Source organism: Tenrec ecaudatus, chromosome 1 (genome assembly GCF_050624435.1).
Source record: "Tenrec ecaudatus isolate mTenEca1 chromosome 1, mTenEca1.hap1, whole genome shotgun sequence".
NCBI lineage: Eukaryota > Metazoa > Chordata > Mammalia > Afrosoricida > Tenrecidae > Tenrec > Tenrec ecaudatus.
The window spans coordinates 231,317,576-231,337,177 of record NC_134530.1 but is presented as its reverse complement, the minus strand read 5'-3'; the positions used below and the strand labels follow the sequence as shown (position 1 = coordinate 231,337,177).

At 43.9% G+C, this 19,602-nt stretch overlaps 1 protein-coding gene across 3 annotated transcripts in view; it reads left to right on the top strand.

The window, feature by feature from the left end:
* Positions 1–19,324, top strand: part of LPGAT1 (lysophosphatidylglycerol acyltransferase 1) — a 91,891-nt gene extending 72,567 nt beyond the window's left edge. For all 3 annotated transcript variants that reach the window (XM_075530096.1, XM_075530093.1, XM_075530087.1), the window contains 2 exons: positions 11,432–11,541; positions 15,251–19,324. In XM_075530096.1, coding sequence (XP_075386211.1) covers positions 11,432–11,541; positions 15,251–15,402 — 262 coding nt within the window. In that variant the 3' untranslated portion in view covers positions 15,403–19,324. The remainder of the gene's footprint in view (positions 1–11,431; positions 11,542–15,250) is intronic.
* Positions 19,325–19,602: the final 278 nt, after the last annotated feature.

Sequence of the window (19,602 nt, the reverse complement as noted above, 5' to 3'; positions counted from 1 at the left end):
TTGATATATGTATGGATTGTGTTGAGTTGTATGAGCCCCCAATAAAATGATTTTTAAAAAAAGAACCAGAAGTATATTCTGGGGGCCACATAAGAAGCCAGAAATCATTTGTATTTCATAAACTTAGATCCACATTTCCTTATATCTCTGAAATCAGGTTGCATATAAAAGTAAATATAAGAAAACATTGGTCATAATTTAATTGGTTATGTGCTTAAGGACTAATGATATATGCTTAGGGGTTTACCACCTTCAGCTCCAGCCCCAAAATTACTAATGTGGACATGAGAGTTCGTAAGATTGCCTCTGAGGATTCTGAAGCTACAATGGCTTGTTTGTTTGTTTTCTAAGCAGAAAGAGTCAATGTATCCTATCCCGTGTTTTTCTTATGCTAGCCCTTATCTTTATCATTATTTATAATTATTGCTCATTTTACCACACTGCTGCTGTCTAGTAACTCTCTTTTCCCTGCCTTCTCGATTTAGCATCTTTCTTTTTTTTTTTAAACATTTTATTAGGGGCTCATACAACTCTTATCACAATCCATACATATACACACATCAATTGTATAAAGCACATCTGTACATTCTTTTCCCTAATCATTTTCTTTTTTTACATTTTATTAGGGGCTCATACAACTCTTATTCTTTATTTTTTTTATTGCTTACGTCTATTGCTTTCCCTGGAACGGGCTGGACTTGTTAGCCTTCAGTCACAATTCAAAGCTGCCAGTTGGAAAACAGAAAACTGCACATTAAGTTTCATCTGCAGGGTTTTAGTTCTGCTTGACTGTCTTTTATTAATGTTCAGCACGTACAGGCTCTTTTGTTCCTCCATACCAGAAGGACTTCTCCCCCCCATTCCTTTTTAAAAAATAATAAAATTTCTTATATGATGCTGGAAGCATCAAATTAAAGGTCTCAACTGAGGTTTGATGATATTGTGGCTTGAATTTTATCTTTCATTAATAAAGGTTTAAAAGGGGTAAATCATTTTCAAGTTAAAATCCTCATCTTCCAGTCAGAATACATGCCTAATTTTATAAAACATTATGCATGAAGAAAATTTATTGCTAACATAGTATAAAAAGACAAGATCATAACATAAATGTAACTATTGTGATATTTTCAGTCTATGCATTGAATTTAATATGGAGAACTTTATAATCTGATGAGTCACTGGAGTGTTGCCTTTGGAGATGTGTGTGTGTGTGTGTGTGTGTGTGTGTGTGTGTGTGTGTGTGTGTTTTAAAGCTTTTCCAGTAGTTTCACGAGACGCTCTCCCTGCTGAGCCAGTAGGTCTGAGCATCTTGCCTCAGGACCATGCTCCAAGCAAAGATGCTGGTAACTGAATGCTGGGAGATAGTCAACTCTGCTAAATTTGACTATCTGTTTCATGAACCATTTGTGGTTAACAAGGAGGTTCTAGATGCTGCACTTATTCTTAGCACACCAACCCTGGGAGTGTCCTGAATTGTGCCCACAATGCTGATGGCTATCCCCAGCACTCACTTCACCTGGAAAATTACTTTCAATATAATTCAACAAAACTTTGGACTTCCTCTAAGGAGCAGGCACCGATCTACACACTGGGTTTTCAAAGATGCATTTGGCACAGTCCAGTAGGAGAAACAGATGGAAAATGAAATACAAGCTTATATGTGCACAAACATACAGAACAAAGGACAGAGTTGACGTTAAGAAGGAGTTATTTCCCCACCACACCGAGGCAAAACACTAAGCGCATGCAACGGAACAGCAAGGGGAGCAGAGCAAGGATATCCCAAGGGTGTGTCAAAAATAGACTTTGGGGCCAGGGCGTGACACCCCATCAGACTGACTGGAAAACACTCCTAAAAGTCAACAAACAGACCTTGAACTATTTACAGGCTTTTCTTTTTGTTGTTGTTTTATTTTCTTTTGTCGATTTGTCTTGCTGTCTTGATTTTTTTTCCATGTGTGTGTGTGTGTGTGTGTGTGTGTGTGCATATTATTATCTATGCGGGTCTATCTAGATAAGATAGGCTGGATAAACAATCTGGAGGAGAAAACAACGGGACCAATGGCTCCAGGGGGACATAGGAGAGGAGGAAGTAGGGGAAAGAAAGTGGTGTTAACCAACCCAGGGACAAGGGGGCAACAAGTAATCCAAAATAAGTGGCAAGGAGGGTGTAAGAGGCCTAGTAGGGATTGATCAAGGGCAATGTAACCGAGAGGAATTACTGAAACCCAAATGAAGGCTGAGCATGATAGTGGGATGAGAGGAAAGTAAAAAGAAATAGATTACAGAACTAGGACGCAAAGGGCATTTATAGAGGTCTAAATACAGGCATGTACATATGTAAATATATGACGATGGGGAAATAAATCTATATGCATATATTTATAGGTTTAGTATTAAGGTAGCAGATAGACAATTGGGCCTCCACTCAAGTACTCCCTCAATGCAAGAACATTTTGTTCTATTAAACTGGCATTCCATGATGCTCACTTTCCCGACATAATCACTGAAGACAAATGGGTGCATGGGTACATAAGCAAACATGGTGAAGAAAGCTGATGGTGCCCAGCTATTAAAAGATATAGCAGGACTCATGAGGACCTGATGCCAGGGGCTTAAGTAGAGAGCAAATTTTTTGAGAATGATGAGGCCAATGAATGTACAGATGTGCTGTATACAATTGATGTATGTATGGATTGTGATAAGAGTTGTATGAGCCCCTAATAAAATGATTTTTAAAAAGAGACTATTACCCATTCTATACTGTGCTTCAAGACAAAATTTCATTTATTTGTCATTAGAAATATTGTTTTTGTGATGAATAAAAAAATGACATAGCATCTGGGGTCTTAAAGGCTTGAAGGTAAACAAGCGGCCATCAAGCTCAGAAGCAACAAAGCCCACACAGAAGTACATCAGCCTATGTGATCACGAGGTGCCGAAGAGATCAGGTATCAGTCATCAAAGTACAAAAAATGATATTGTGAATGAGGGGAAGTGCAGATTGGGGACATCCCCTTTCATAAGGGTCGCAGGGAGGAGATGAGCCAGTCAGAGTGCAGTATAGCAACGATGAAACATACAACTTTCCTCTAGTTCCCAAATGCTTCCTCCTCCCTTCCCCTACTATCATGATCCCAATTCTACTTTACAAATCTGGCTAGACCAGAGGATGTACACTGGTACAGATAGGAACTGGAAACACAGGGAATCCAGGAGAGATGATCCCTTCAGGACCAGTGCTTAGAGTGGTGATACTGGGAGGGTGGAGAGAAGGTTGGGTAGAGAGGGGGAACTGATTACAAGGATCATCTATATATAACCTCCTCCCTAGTAGATGGACAACAGAAAAGTAGGTGAAGGGAGATGTCAGACAGTGTAAGATATGACAAAATAATGATAACTTATAAATTATTGAGGGTTCATGAGGGGGGCGCGAGGAGGGAGGAGAAAAATGAGGAGCTGATACCAAGGGTTCAAGTTGAAAGCAAATGTTTTGAGAATGATGGCAATGAATGTACAGATGTGCTTGACACAATGAATAGATGTATGAATTGTGGTAAGAGTTGTACAAGACCCCAATGAAATGATTTTTTAAAGTTGTTTGTGAAAGCAATGGGTGGCAGGGTTTGTATCTGGGGAGCAGGCGTTCCCAGGCAGAAAGAACAGGGCAGCTGTACTTTTCTTGGTGTGCTGTGTAGTGGTCTACATGCATGTTGCTTCAGAAACTCTCAACAAGTTCTTTAAACAACTCGGGCAATATTCTGGTTTCGGTGATTCCTGTACTTTCTTTTTCCTTTGCTAGACTGTTAGCTTTTCAAAAGCAGGAATTGCTGCATTATTTCCATCTCCAGCGCTTAGCTCCTTACATGTAGTTAGCATAATTAGATGGAAGGTTTGGCCCTGAGCTTTGTTGGCTCGTGTTTTGGCATGGTGGCATAAAAATTCAAATGTTTTAACTTGTATGTATGGGACCTCTGGCCACTCACCATTATTTTACATTCTTTTGTGAAAATGCCATTTTATCTTAATCTGCAGTGCTCTACAGATTGGTTGGTTCTTTGGGTTTGGTCGAATACTCTGTATTTCAGAACAAATTTTAATCTATTTATTTATTTAAATCTCACAGGAATTTCTCTTTTTGATTCCCAGAGGACTGGTATTCAATGTATTTGACACTTTGCCATATTAGGGGATTAGTTGCTTTAATATCTTAAGCCCATGGTGACCAAACAATCAAAGTAATAGAAATGATTGCACTTGGGAGAGCACTTGGTCCGCCATCTGGCTGTTTCTGTTGGCAAGAGAATGTCCATTCTAGTCGCGCAAGGTCAGTCCTCTGTCAAAACCAAGTCTCATTCCCATTAAAGAGACAGACACTTCACCAACCTCATATCATTCTTTTAAGAATTCCATTAGTAAACCCAAACTTCCTGTTTTTAACTCAGCATTATCTTTTTAAAGTTCATTGTCCCCCACCCCCAGCCTTATAACCATGTTTTAAATACTATATCAAAATTATCTTTAGCTCTCTGGGTCTTGATAACTTATGCTGAGGCTAATTAGACCTAGTTGGGTACTTAAGTAGTCAAATGTATCTTATATAGTAAACTACAAATAGCAAATATCATCTGAGGTGGTTCAACACGTTTGATTCCTCTTAATAAAGTGCTCTCTGTGCTGGCCACTGAAGCATGTCCTCATTAGACCAGAGGAGGCCTTGTGGGAGCTATGTGTGTATTAGATCTAAAAGAATGACAGGTAGCATTTCGATAAATAGACATGGAAGGATAGGTGGGTGGACACGTTGAATAGTTGTAACTATACAAATAACTGTATATAGGCAGACACCTTGAAAGGTGGGGGGGGGGAACCAGATATCTCGGGAGCACCAAGTAGTCTGTAATGTGGAGTCCATAAAGGAAAATTGTGGGAAATAAAGCTGAAAAGTTAGAGTTAGATGTTAGTGTCTCTTAGAAGTTAAGCTAAAATATATGCATCTCTAAGTAACTGAAAACTCAATGAAAACAAAATTAGACTTTATCATTAAGCAAACGTATTGGCTCCCATAACTAGATATCCTACCTGGTAGGCTTAGTCTAGTAACAAGCTCTCTTTCTTTCCGTTCTACTGAGAGAGATAATGGTTTCATCCTCATCCAGAGTGTGGGGGCCCACATGCAAGACAGACAAGAAGCGTAAGATACCTGTTAGATGTGATTTTGTTATGTTTAGGTGATGTCTCTAAAATCCTTTCTCTAAAGCCCCTGTAAAAATTCCACAGGAATCTCCTTGCACCTAACTGGATTGTGGGCCCACTCCAAAAACCCAATACCTGTGACTTTGAGAGTGGTATGCGGTGACAGGCACTAGCATGCATTCTTGATGGGAAGGGTGCCAGAATGACCTCAATTGGTATAATGATAACACATTTGTTTGGGATGTGTTTATTTATTTCTTAAGGAAAAGCTAGAGAAAGCTCTTCCTTAATGAGATGGTTCCAAAGAGTGACTGTGTGCATAAGCCTTTTAATGTCACCCATGCAACAATAGTTTGTTTTTAGAGTTCAAAAAGTAATGCAAACATTTTTCCAGAACCATTTATTCTTAGACCTGAGCCCATTGATATAGCCATTGTGTTAATCCATCTGGACAGCTTAACAGAGTTTTGCTCATCATTGTGCTAGAAGGGACTAGTTTACAAAACGGCACTGACATGCAAAACTGTCGAGATCAGTATGAGTTGAAATCAACTCAGTGGCACCTAACAAAAACTGGAGCATCCCTTCCTAAAACTATAAACCCAGTCAGTCATATTGCCATTCACTTAGAAATTAAAGTCTGATTTTTAACAGAAAAAAAAAAATCACCTCTCTAGTATCTGGATGAAGTTAATTGTTATTATTGTTAGATGCCATTGAGCTGGCTCCAACCCATAATGACCCTATACACAACAGAATGAAACACAGCACGGTCCTGCGCCATCCTCACAATTGTTCCTATGCTCGAGACCATTGATGTCTGTGTCAATCCATTTAGTTTAGGCTCTTCCACTTTTTTGCCACCCCTCCACTCTACCAAGTATGATGTCCTTCTCCAGAGACTGGTCTCCCATGACAATATATCCAAAGTATGTAAGACAGAGACCGTCCTTGCCTCCAAGGAGCACTCTAGCTTTACTTGTTCCAATAAAGATCAGTTTGTCCTTTTAGCAGTCCATGGTACTTTGAATATTCTTCTCCAGCACCACAATTCAAATGCATCAATTCTTCTATGGTCTTTCTTATTCAGTTTCCAACTTTCACAGGCATCTGATGCAGTGGAGAATGCCATGGCTTAAGTTAGGCACAACTTAGTCCTCGAAGTAACCTCCTTGCTCTTCACTGCTCTAAAGATGTCTTGTGCAGCAGATTTGCCTAATGCAATACGTCTTTTGCTGCTTTTGTGAGCATCAGTTGTGGATCCAACCAAGACAAAATCCTTGACAACTTCAACCCTTTATTTATCATGATTTATCGACCCAGTTGTGAGGATGTTGGTCTCCTTACATTGAGTTGTAATCTATACTGAAGGCTATAATCCTTGATCTTCATCAGCAGTGTGTCAAATCCTCACCTTCAGCAAGCAAGGCTGTGTCTTGTGCATACTGCAGGTTGTTAATAAGCCATCCAACACTCCTCACATAGTTTAGCTCCTCTGGTGATTTGCCTAGCAAGTGGATTGAACAAGTGTGGTGAGAGGACACAACCCTCATTCACACCTTTCCTGATTTTAAACCGTGCAGTATTCTCTTGTTCTGTTCACACCACTGCCTCTGATCCATGTACACGTCTCATTCATCATGAGCACAATGACGTTTTCCAGAATTCCCATTCTTCTCAAGGCTGTCCACAGTTTATTGTGGTCCACACAGTCAGTAAAACACAAGTACACATATTTCTGGTATTTTCTGTTTTCAGCCAAAATCTGGTATCTGTAAAATAGCCATTGTTCCTGTCCTCTTCTGAATCTGGCCTGAGCTCTGACTGCTCCCTGTCAGTGTACTGCTGCTGCTGTTGGATGGTCGTCAGGAAATGCTGTGGTGTCAGTGATATCGCGCTCTAGTTTGAGCATTCCGTTGGGTCACCTTTCTTTGGAATGGGCACAACTACGGACCTCTTCCAGTCAGTTGGCCAGGTAGCTGGCTTCCTAGTTTCCTGGCATAGACGAGGGAGTGCCTCCTGTGCTTCTGCAGCTTGCTGGTATTCCACCCAGTATCAGGATTAAGTTAGTTTTCCTAAATTCCAAATATTCAAGTACATTTAATTTGGGAGGAAAGAGAAAGAAATGACTATGGCCCTGGGCTTTTGGGCCAAGAACCGGTGAATCGGCCTTCTGACAACATGCCAACCCTGCCTCCACGGAGCATTCTGGCTGTACTTCTTTTGTTTGTTGTTTTGGCAATAGGCCTATACAATGAACATGAACATCAGGGATGAATGCACTCCTTAAACAACCAACCATATGAGAGCGAAAGAGCAGCATTTGCCAAGGTACCAAGCTCCGAAGGAGGGGACAGGGGAAAGGACGGATAGGAACAGGAAACAGGGAGGAAGTGGGAAGAGGAAGAGTGTTGTTACATTGTGGGGACTGCAATCAAGATCACAAAGCATGTACAAATTGTTGAATGAAAAACCAGTTTGCCCTCAACTTTCCCTTAAATCCCATGAATAGTTACCCCCAAATAAGAAAGAATGTATCCAGTTTTGTGACTGGATAAGAGTCCTGCACCTCTAGGCTCCTGCATTGTGGCTGAACATTTGCTTTAAAATGGTCTGGCTCTATTCTGCTTGGAGTCTGTCCTGCATATGCAGTGTTGAGGGCTCATCAGAGACCTGGCTACATGCAGAATGTATGGTTCCGCTCAGAGCCATTTATAGCTCTTACTCTTTCTTGTCAGAGAGCCTTCCCTCTCATACTTAGGTGGTAGCCTGTATCTCTGGCCTCTGAATGCTCGACCAGTGGCACTACACACTGCTGGAGGTGCCCCGGCGTCCCTCCACGGCAGTCACTGGGAAGCATTCTCGGGTGCAAAGTTGCCCAGAGGAAACACTCCCTCAGGGCTAGCCCCCTTCCCAGGCTTCCACTCTGCCTGTTTTCAGTCACTCTCCAGGGCTTCCACTAACGACTTTCTGTGTTCTGTCCAGAATTTATCATTGCTACCCGTGAGCTACTCTGCCACTCCGAGAAGCAAAACTCCTCTTGTTTTATTGTAATGGATACTAAAAACCTCAGGGAGCATTAACAACTAACTAACAGGGTCAGAGGTGAGAGAATGGGCTTGGCCTCTAAGGGTCCCCTGGTTGGCATCCCTGCCTTCTACTCTTCAAGCCGTGTTGCGTTGTCTCAAAGCAACCAGGAACCTCAGGAACAAAGCTCTTGGCGGCACTTCGTCACAGGGTGTTTATCTATATGGTTTAGGGCTAGTTTTATTAGTGAGAATTCATATTGATGTGGAGATACGAGAGAACTGTATTCTTAAATGGAACACATAGATCATTAGTAGTTCCCCAACTGTAAAATTATTTTCATTGGTATTTCATAACTGTAATTCTGCTACTATTATGAATCGTAATATAAATATCTGATATGCCGGATGTATTTTCTTCTTACAAATTGAACATAATTAGACATAATTAAAACAGTGATTAATCACAAAACAGTATATACCGGATTTATATATTATGATTTATGTGTTTTCCGGTTGTCTTAGGTGACCCTTGTGAAAGGGTCGTTTGACCCCCCAAAGGGGTCCTTGATTCACAGGTTGAGAACCGCTGACATAGATGGATCACCCAGAATGTGTCCAAAAGTTGCCATGTCCCAGTGAAACACACTGCTAGACCCCTACGGCAGACGTTCTGACCATGTGCGTCTCCAGTTTAAAAGCCTTTCTGTGAGAGGCTACCCATAAATTGCTGAGGGGAATGTGAATTGGTATCTCCTTTCTGAACACAGTTCACAATGCACTTTCAGAATTGACCTCGAAATTTCACTTCTGGAAATTCATTCTATAGGAACATACATCATATGTAGGAACATTCATACAATGCTCTTCATTGCCACATTGTTTTTAATTAACACAACACGATAAGCAGTGTCCACCAATAGGAATTTAATGTTAGCTTTTGACTCTTGGTAGCAACTGTTCAGCCTGTTGCTTTTGTGTGATTGGCTTGAGGCTGGCTTCCCCATGGTCTCAGTGACACAGGAAGGACACAGCCCCGTAACAACTGCATACAGAGCCCAGAGCACGGGGCAGCACAGTACTGTTGGCCATGCTGCGGGCATTCCACAATCACCACCACTACCGCTGGCGTTCCTAAGTGCGTACCACATACCACGCACTATTGTCGCACTGTACCTGTGCGGCAGCCCTGTAAATAACATTTGCTCCCCTTCACAGGCAAGGGAACTAAGTCAAACTGAGATTAAAGGATTTCCCCCAACATCACACAGCTGGCAAGTGGTGGAGCCAGAATTGAACCCCTAACAGGATTCTAGACACTGGGTTCCCCACCACGTGCCACAGCACCTTTGGGACTGGTTTAAACAGTGCTGGACAGCGCACCCCCTTCGCGAGGCGCCCCTGAGGCCAGCATGCAGAGGGCAGAGGGGAAGTGTGCCTGGAAACGAGAGGGTCTGCTTTCACCAGGGAAGGGGTTTTGAAAGACCTGACATACCAGCCTGTGGGATGCTCTCCTGTATGTTGGCCATTCCCACTGTTTGAGTTTTTAATTTACAGCATCTTCTAAGGGCATCTTCCCTTCATCAGTCCACACAGAGTGGGGACAATTTCCGTTCGTTCTGGTGACAGAGGTTATAGTAGCAAACTTGAACCTTGCATCTTACTTAGGGCCTTCTCTCTCACTGAAACAGTTGATAAACCAAAACACTTCTGTACTCCTTCCTGCTTTAGAGTCATGTACTAGTGTGTTTACGAGGGTAAGAGAATTACTAAGAATGAGAAAGTCTGTTCAGTGTAAATAACCGTGTGTGGCGTACTTTGCTTTTTATTTCTTTCAGTATTTTTGAAGGCAGTTTTCATCAAAACTGTGTTGAGCTCTTGAAGTGCTGTCAGGTTTTCATTTTACACTTCCTTCTTCTTTCCTCTCTTTTCTTCCTTTTCCAACTAACACTTTAATGCGGGTGTTCATCAACCACCCTCAGTCTGATCGTCAAATCTTTAAAAAGATGAAAGAAAGGAATTGTTGATAATGTGACTAATTAATACCGTCCCTTCTGATTTCTGTTGTTGTATGTAAATGACCCTGCTACCCGAGCAATGACACGCCCTTGGAGGTCCCTAGAGACAGAAAGCATATTGGTCCCCAGGGCTGGGAGAGGAGTAACTGCAGCAGCCAATCAGGGTTTCTTTTGGGAAGTGGGAAAGCTTTGGAACTAGATAGAGGTGGTAGTTGTAGAACACTGACATTGTACTAAGTGCCATGGAATTGTTTGCTTTATAGAGGCTCATTTTATATCATATGACTTTCTCCTCAATCTTTTTTTAACGCCTCCGAAGGAGTCTTGAATGTAGTGGTTTTGGTCCTTTCAAATTTGTTTCTCTTTATTTGATCTGGACAGTGTGTGATTTGGGTAAATTACAGACACTGGTGAGGATTTTTGTGATGGTATGTAAGCATTAGAATAGTTTCTAAATACTTGCTAAGTGAAAGTAGTTGACTTGCGTCTTACCTACATGTAAAATAGGAAAACAAGCCTCTTTGGAGTAAATCCTGGCCTGCTCGGACCTTCCAAACATAACAGGAAACCTCCTGAGACGAAATGGGGGAAACTCATTTCTACTTTTAGTGATTCCCTCCTACAACCCAGTTAATTCATGGGAACATGCTTTGTTTTAAGGTGTACGCCTGCAGGGATGGGGAAGGAGTGGGGGAGAGCAGGGGACAGACACTGGCAGTAAGCACTTGGGATATTGGGTTCCAAACTTGAAGCCCCTACAGGGCAGGGTAGAACTGCCCCTGTGGGTTTCTGAGACTGTCACTCTTTACCAAAGTAGAAAGCCGCCTCTTTCCCCCCAGGAGCTGCTGGTGGTTTCTAACTGCTGGCTTAGAGATTAACAACTCAGTGTGTAACCATTGACCACCAGGTAGGGAGGTAGGGTGGGGAGTGGTATTGGATGAAGTTATAAATAATGTAACAGACCCCTCAGAGCCAACCTGATTTGTAACCCAGAACCTCTAAAAGGTAGTGCCTGTGGAAATGAGGATGCAGGTGCCAGACTTGTTTGAGAAGAACTCTGATTGTCCAAGTAACCACGACCGCTCAGCGTCCTGCCGGTTTTCAATGATCAGAGTTAGGTTGTGGTTCTTAATGCTGACTTCTGAAGTAAAGTTGTTTTTTGTCCTTTTTTCCCCTGCTTTTGAATAGGATCTTTCCAATTAAAGATGTACCCCTGGAGACTGAGGACGACCTTGCCAATTGGCTCTATCAACGGTTCATTGAAAAAGAAGACCTCTTATCACATTTTTATAAAACAGGTACACAATATCCTATTTTATGTATACATATATATCTCTGAAGTTACTGGTAGTTCTAAGATATACTTTAGGACAGATAATCTTCCTTTTAATTCATGTGAAACCCCTTTGGGTTTCCAACAACCCTTTCACAGGGGTCGCCCGATTCATAACAGTAGCAAAATGACAGTGATGAAGTAGCCACGAAAATCATTTTATGGTTGGGGAGTCACCACAACATGAGAAACTGTATTAAAGGGTTGCGGCATTGGGAAGGTTGAAAAACACTGGTCTAAAGGAATCAGAGTAGTTCTTTATTTAAGTATCTAGCTTAGAATTTTTGTAAAGACATTTACATTAAAGCTAGTGGACAAGGTTCAAATGAAGAGTGTAAGAGTTAGACAAATGGATCTAATTCAACAGCATACATAAGAACGTAGACTACAGTGATACATGTGCAGTTATTTAGGGTGTCTTATGACATTTAACATACATGCCTTGGCATTGCAATGATTTTAAATAACACTAGTCTAGCTAAGGAGCCCTTGTGGCATGGTGGGTTATGCATGCACTGGGCTGCTAACTGCAAGGTCAGTAGTTTGAAACCAGCAGCTGCTATGTGGCAGGAAAAAAAGGGGGACTTTATACTCCCGTAAAGAGTTACGGTCTCAGAAATCCACAGAGGGCAGGACCACTGTGAATCTAGAAGGACCCAGTGGCCATGAGTAAAATTGTAGTTATTTGAGATCATTTCAAACTGCATGGTTATATGCTTATTTTTTCTTCACATGTAGGGTAAAGTCCACTTTTTATGTCTTTAGGGACACAACTTTATACTTTCTTCTCTGGAAGGAACAAATGTCAATTTGCACTCAGATTTCTTCTGTTCCTGGAATTCTTTGTGATCTGTGAAAATGGCAATGCCCCAAGGAAGCCGAGCCGAGAAAGAGGCAAGAGGGAGGAAGGAAGGCAGTTAGGAATGGAGGATGTTAACAGGCAGGGTGTCAGGCCTGGAGGAGGGAGGGTTTTCCCAATTTGCTCAGTTGTGTCGGCCTGCTTTCCAGGCGTCCTGGTGGCATATAGGCTAGGTTGGCAGTTCCAGCCCCTGACCGCTCTGGGAGAAAGCGAAGGCTGCCTGCTCCTGTAACAATTTACAGCCTCAAACCCCGGGGGCAGTTCTGCTCTCTCCAGGAGGGTCGCTGTGAGTTGGAATCGACTCGATGACAATGAATTTCCTTCTTGGTTTGGAGACTCCTTCCTAGAAAAGAAAGCTGCCCCACTGAAGGCCAGCTATGGGACCTAGATGAACAGAAAGCCCCGTTTTCTCCACGCCTAGCCTGGGTGGGAACAGAATGGACAGTGGTGATAAATCACACTTCCAAAAGGCTAATGTAGAGAAAAGGCTGCTATGTCAATGACAGGTTTTATACATGTTTTCATGTTTTATTTCTACTTTTTTGTTGTTGATGAAAATCCACATGGTAAAATATACACCACAACTCAAATGGAATGTATTACGGGCAGCTGTTCCCTCCACCTTTTCCAGGTTATTTCACCAACATTAATGTAAATTGCATATCTGTTACATTAATGGAATTTAATGTTTGTGTCTTTACATTTGGGATTTGTTTCACTTGACCCTGAAAGGAATTCCTACTTTCCTGGCCTTTGATTCGGGCAGTGGATTAATGAACATAACAATGACAGGCGTTGGCCACTGTGTTGTTGAGGCCACAGGGAGACTGCAGAAATAAAATGCCCCTCTGCTCTGTGAGTCCTACTCCCAATTCTCTTCCCCAGCTGGATAGGGGGCATGGGAATGCAGAAGGCATGGGAATGAAGTAGTCCTGTGTCCTGGCCAACGAGTCTCTCTCCCTTTCCAGTCTCTCTTGCCTTATGATTTATGGTGGCCTTAATTACAGCAACTATAATGGAAGCCTCTTCTTAAGAATGCTATTTGCATAATAAGGATCCCTGGTGGCAAAATGGGTAAGTGCTTTGCTGCGAACCAAAAGGTCTGTGGTTCAAAGCATCCAGCCACTCACTGCCTGGGAGAACGGCCATTGAATCCATCTGCTAGCGACCCTGTAGGACAGTGGCCATTTGAAGAGGAGGGAACTGCCCCTTTGGGTTTCTGTGAAAAGACAGCCTCCTCTTCCTTTTGAGGAGAGCTGTTGGAGACAGACAAACTGCTAACCTTGCAGTTAGCAGCCTAACGAATGACCATCAGGCTCCTCCATAAACCTTGGTGCGCCTGTGGGGCCCTTCTCCGCTGTCCTAGAGGGTCCTTATGAGCGGGACTCCGGGAACAGCACTGCGTTTCTCTGCATCCTAGACCATGAAAGTGCTCTCTGTAAATGGCTTGCTTGTGAGAAGCAAATCCCCTCCCCTACACTAGAGGATTATCTGCAAGGACAAAGACTGTTTTGCACTGCTGAACAGTGTTATCAAGATGACCTGCAGTAACAGCGCTTTGAAGTGGGTTCACTTTCCAGAGAAGAATCTATAGAGGCATCTATTTACTTTGTGTTTCTCCTCTGTATTGTTAAAATGGTTCATAAAACATCTTGTCTTTTGGAAATGTCAGTGATTGACAACCACATTTTGTGACTCTAACATTTCATTTGTATGCTGTTTCTCAAAGTCTGTAAGGCCTGTTTGGCCTCTCCTGTGTCCTGGCCCCTCTGGAAGTCTCTCTCTAGGGGAACAGGTGGCCTAGCTACTCCAGAGGGAGAGGCTGACAAGACAGGCTGTAGAAAGAAATGCAGGCTCATTGCACATCATGGAAAGGGCCATGGAGCAAGTAGATGTGGAGATGGAGAGGGGCCCCAGAAGGGTCTGGGAGCGGTAGGTACATTTTCTCATATCAGAAGAATGCAGATGGAGGAGCAGCTTCCAGGCTGGGAGAATGAAGGCTCAGGCTTACAGCAGCGGTTCCCAACCTTCCTAATGCTGCGACCCTTTAATACGATTCCTCATGTTGTGGTGACCACCACCCCCCAACATAAAATTAGTTTTGTTGCCACTTTATCACTGTAATTTTGCTACTGTTATGAATCAGGCAACCCCTGTGAAAGGGTCGTTTGACACCCCCCACCCCCCAAAAGGGGTCGTGACCCACAGGTTGAGAACCACTGGCTTACAGGCAAGGAAGCGCTTGGCCCTTTGAAGAAAACTCATTGCCCTCAAGTTGATGGCAACTCAGTGACCCTATAGGACAGGGTAGAACTGCCCCCTTGTGAGTTATTGAGACTATAGCTCTATAGGAGTAGGACGCCTCATGGAGCAGCTGGCGGCTTCGAACTACAGATCCTGGGGATCAAAGTCCAACGCATAACCACTAATGCTACCAGTGATCCCTTGGCCCTAGGAAGAGTGTTCTTCAAATAAGAGTCCTGGTGGGGTCGTTGACTGTGCATTGGTGGACTGCAACCACAGGGCAAGCTGTTTGAACCTGGCAGCTGCTCTGCAGGAGAAAGACAGAGCTTTCTACTCCCAGAGAGATTTACAGCCCCGGAACCCAAGGGGCTATTCTGTAGGATCACTCAGAGTCAGAATCTACTCGATAGTAGTGGGTGGGTCAAGAGCAAGCCCTTTGTTTTAAAATACTGTGTCTTAAGTTCTTGTGAAACGGATATTTAACTTTTCTTGCAGGATACTCTCCTTCCCCATCCCCACCCCCACCCCCACACAGAGTACAACGGATTAATATTTCTGTTTTGTCTTTTAGGAGCTTTTCCACCTCTCAAGGGCCATAAGGAAGCTGTTTCCAAGGACATGACCCTCAGCAATATGAGGCTATTTCTCTCACACTCTTTTGCATTTTTGTCAGGCTACATGTGGTATAATGTCATTCAATATTTTTACCATTGCCTGTTTTAGAAATTGACTTGCCAAGGTCACCATAGGAGTTCAGACTTTCATAAATGTACGTTATTTTTCATGTGCAAATCAGATTATATATATATAAGCAGAGGAAATGAATGGATGGATTAATATTTATCCCCCTTTGGGATATTTTAAACTCGACTAAAGTGAGCATCAGTACTCTAATGCCCTGCTAATCTATTTTAAGAACTTTCCATGTTTTAAGAAGATGTACTCTACCACACGTTTAAGCAAACATCACAGATAGAGAAAAGGACACCATAAAACCATCCGAGAACACTGAGAGGAATTCTGTTGCCACCAGATAGACCTGAGAATTTCATTTAAGCCCAGAAAGTTTGATCTGTTGCTCGTAGCAAGTAGTTTCTCTTGCAGCAGTGCTCCAGGCCTCAGTCCCCCAGCTCCCGCCGCCCTTGTGAAGTCCTGTCTCCCTGCCATGACAGGCCACCAATGCTGATCCTCAAGCATCTTCCACCAGGGGCGGCGGGGACATGTTCCAGGACTGGGCCGCGTTCCTTGAAGCCCTGCCCAGGCTAGCTCCGTCCAGCACCATGTTTCCACGTGCTAGTGCTGTCCCCCAGACGCAGGGCCACGAGATTCCTCTTGTTGTGTAGAAGTCAGATTGTCTTTTCCAAAATGCACTTTTATAAGACGTGAATATCGTGACCATCCGTACATAGCTTAGCCTGGAAATGAGTGCGTACATCGTCGGGATTCCTGGGAGGCTCTTTGGTCCCTTGCGCGTCCCTGCGTGCTGGCCTGCCGGCTGCACGCCGCCCTGCCTGGGCGCCTGCCCTTGCTGACGCGGGAGTGTCAGCCTCGGCTCGGAGGCGTTGGCTTTTGTTTTTGGTTTGTTCTCCACTGTGGCACAGTAGCACCAAGTGCACTTGGAGAAAGTTGAAACAAATTAATGCCAATACCTGAAGGGTCACTTCGCTGGGACACAGGCTAGTTTATTTGCGGGGTGGGCAGCTGGGGCCAGACAGTGACTTAAAATGGCCACCAGTTGTCGCCTGGCAGCCTGGACCTGTGGGGACAGTGCTCTGCGGGTCCAGCATCGCCCTGGAGGAGCTGCCACCAGCCAGAAGATGGACCAGCCCAACACCGAGAGCTTCTCAAGAGGATCAAGTTGGCTAATATTTCTAGAAAATAGGACTGTTCTGTATCTGTCACTGTGTTGATGTGATTTACCTCATGGGCGAACCAGACTCTTCTCATGAAGCAGTGGCATTTCATCAGCCCCTAGCCCCCGGCCCAGTGCCGAGGTCGAGTAGGCTCCTCATGTGGGATTCGGAGTCTCTTAAGATCCCAGTGTGGCAGTGGTGGTTTCCTAGGAGATGACCATTGTAGTCAGTCCCTGCTGTCTCGAAACACACAAGTAACGACGATAAAATAAAAACAAAGGCTGATGTTTTCCACTTTTGAATAAGCCAAAAACAAACTGAGAAGATGGGACTTTTCCCTGTTGTGTGGGAAAGGTAAAGCAACACCAAATAAAAGCCCCCAGCAGCTGTCTGTGACGATAACGCAGTGCGCATGTGAAAGCGAACGGTGCGTTCACCAGAATACCTCACACTGAATAGGGTACTGCTGCCGGTACAATGCAGGCGACAGTGTCCATGTGTTGCTTTGGTCATGTCGGTTGTTGGTGCCATTAGGGGTGGGGAGGGGCGGGGATCTAAGTATTGCATTGTGTGCCCAACAGAGGGACAGTTGTACACAGGAAACTCACTTGTGCGGGCTGGCTGAGAGTGATAAGAAGCCTAATAGAAACCTAAAAGACGCTTCTGTTTGTGAGTCGGCAAGCACTACTAACTTGTAAATAAATGGAAATGGCTCATTTGAGAGATTGGTTAGCTGCCGGAGACCAGTTGCTTGCTGTCAAGTACAGCATGTAGTGCCCTCCCTCCGAAATGTCCTCGTCACTGCTAAGGCAAGCCAGAAGGTGAGTGGCCAGTTCTGCTCTCAGAAAACCAAAACACACATGTACATAAACGTGGGTTAAGCCGCCATTTCCATCCCTGCTCCAAAGGCACACGATATCAATGAACCACTGTCTGTACTAAGCAAGTGTTCTGTAGGATGCTTTACTTTTCAAGCGCAGTGTCATTCCCACTGTCTCTAGGGTGACAAATACCAATAGGCGTGTGACTTGATTTTTTAGTGGACCTGTGAGTTGTAAATAGACGTGTATTTGATCCAGTGCTTTCACCAACACATGCGCTCTCTGCTACTTGCAAAAGTGTGCCTGAGCCCGTTGGTTCTGGTTTCCTTCTCAGTACCTGGAGCTGGGCTTGCACTAGGGACAGAGTCGCGTTCTTCCACGGCAGTCTGAGGAAACAGCAATCGGCCACTGTACGGAACGGAATAAAAATTCCCAGTGCGTGCCTTCTCTGTGAAGTGACATGGAAGGAGGTTTAAAGGAAGAGACAGTTCATCAAAGGGGGAAGGAATCCAACTGTGCCGGGCCTGCCCGCGTGGTTTGTGGACTCAGCACTTCCCGGCCGGCCGGGCCGCTCAGCCTTACCCCAGGAGAGGCCTGTGAACCCAGGGCCTCAGCTTGGCTCCAGGAGGTCCAGTGACTACAGAAGGGACAGCCCAGCAGTTTGCCCTGGACTTCGTTGGTGTTAAATAGGCTCCTCTTGTGAAGAGGCCCATACACTAATGAAAGTAAAGAAAATTAGAGTGGAAAACACAGTTTGGGGAGGGCACCTACTTGAAAATCTAAGCCATAGATTTAACAAGATAGCTACAAGCTCAGATGTCACAGTATGACGGTGTTTTCAACATTACAAACAACCCTTCATTTCCATAGTAAAGGTACTAGGATTAGAGTAAAGAATTCAGTAATTATAAGGAAACCAAAAATACCATTTTATTTATGTCTTTGAATTTCTGCTCTCAAAAAAACATTTTTTCTCTAGGGCTACTTGTTTTTTTCCGTGTTTTGCTTTGTTTGTTTGTTTTGTAATGATATGCGTTGCATTTTCATTTCTCTTGCCTATGTATTTATGACTGTGAATGAGTCGGAAATGTGAAATGACTAGGAGAGGAAAAGACAGGTATGTGGAAGAGGAGCCCCAGTGAAAGCCTGAATCATCCCCAGGCTAGACAGAGTGATGGCACTGAAATTGCTCTCAAGCTGTCAAGTGAAAAGGAAATCGTCAGTCACCAAACGTAAGCCTCAGAACGGCATTCCGGAACACCACCGTCATGTGGCCTGACTTGATGCTCTTCAGTTGTTGCTCACGTCACTCCTTGTGGATCTGTAACGTTTTTTGACAATCATTTTCTAACCGGTTCTTCTGAACTAGTTGGACATGGGCAGAATCACGGGAAGTTGTCCTCAGTCATAGGTGGTCTTAGTGGAATCAGAATTCCTTTTTATTTTAGAAAATATTTTATTTGCACAGCAAAATAGGAGTTCATTTTCTTCTTTTTTTCTTTCAAAATAAATTACACAGGACTTCACTGAGAGCTATACCATGAGTGTGTCCAGGTCTGGTTCACAAAGGGCGGGTAGAAATGGCTTGTCTTACCACATGGCTCTTCTTACCTTACCACGTCGTGTTGGGAATCGCAGTCAAAAGCAGCACGGGGAGCAGTTGCCCCCGTTTAATTTGGGAGGGCCTGGAGACAAATCTCTTGCTGGGTACCAAACCACCTCAGGGGTGCCAGTCGAGATCACCAAGGGGCTGGGTGTGTGCTGGAGAGCGGTCATGGCTGGTGCTTGATTCTAATCACTGCGCCCTGATCCCTGGCCATTAGGAACTGGGGCCTGCCCACTAACTGAGGATGCTGAACCATTGGGGGTTGGTGACTGTAGCCACTTCAAAGATCAAATAGGAGTTTTCTGCAAAATTCCCACTGGAGGGTTTTTACATGTGCTATTTTAACACCCCACCCACCCCCCACATCTCATTGTTAATGTGTAGAACTGTTGAACACATGACTGGTACATAGTTCTTCACGTGTTAGGAGTCGTGTATTTCACAGCTGCTTCTCCGGTTGGGTGATGACCCAGTTACACATTGAACTGCCATTGTTTGTGTGGAGTGCTTTCCTTTTCTTTGCGGTTATGACAAAGTTGTATTTATTTGATACAAGCGGCTTTCCTTACGCTGTCGCTTTGACCGCCGCGCGCCGCCCTTTCCTTCTCGGGGTCTCTGCATGCTGCAGCGAATGAGGAGCATT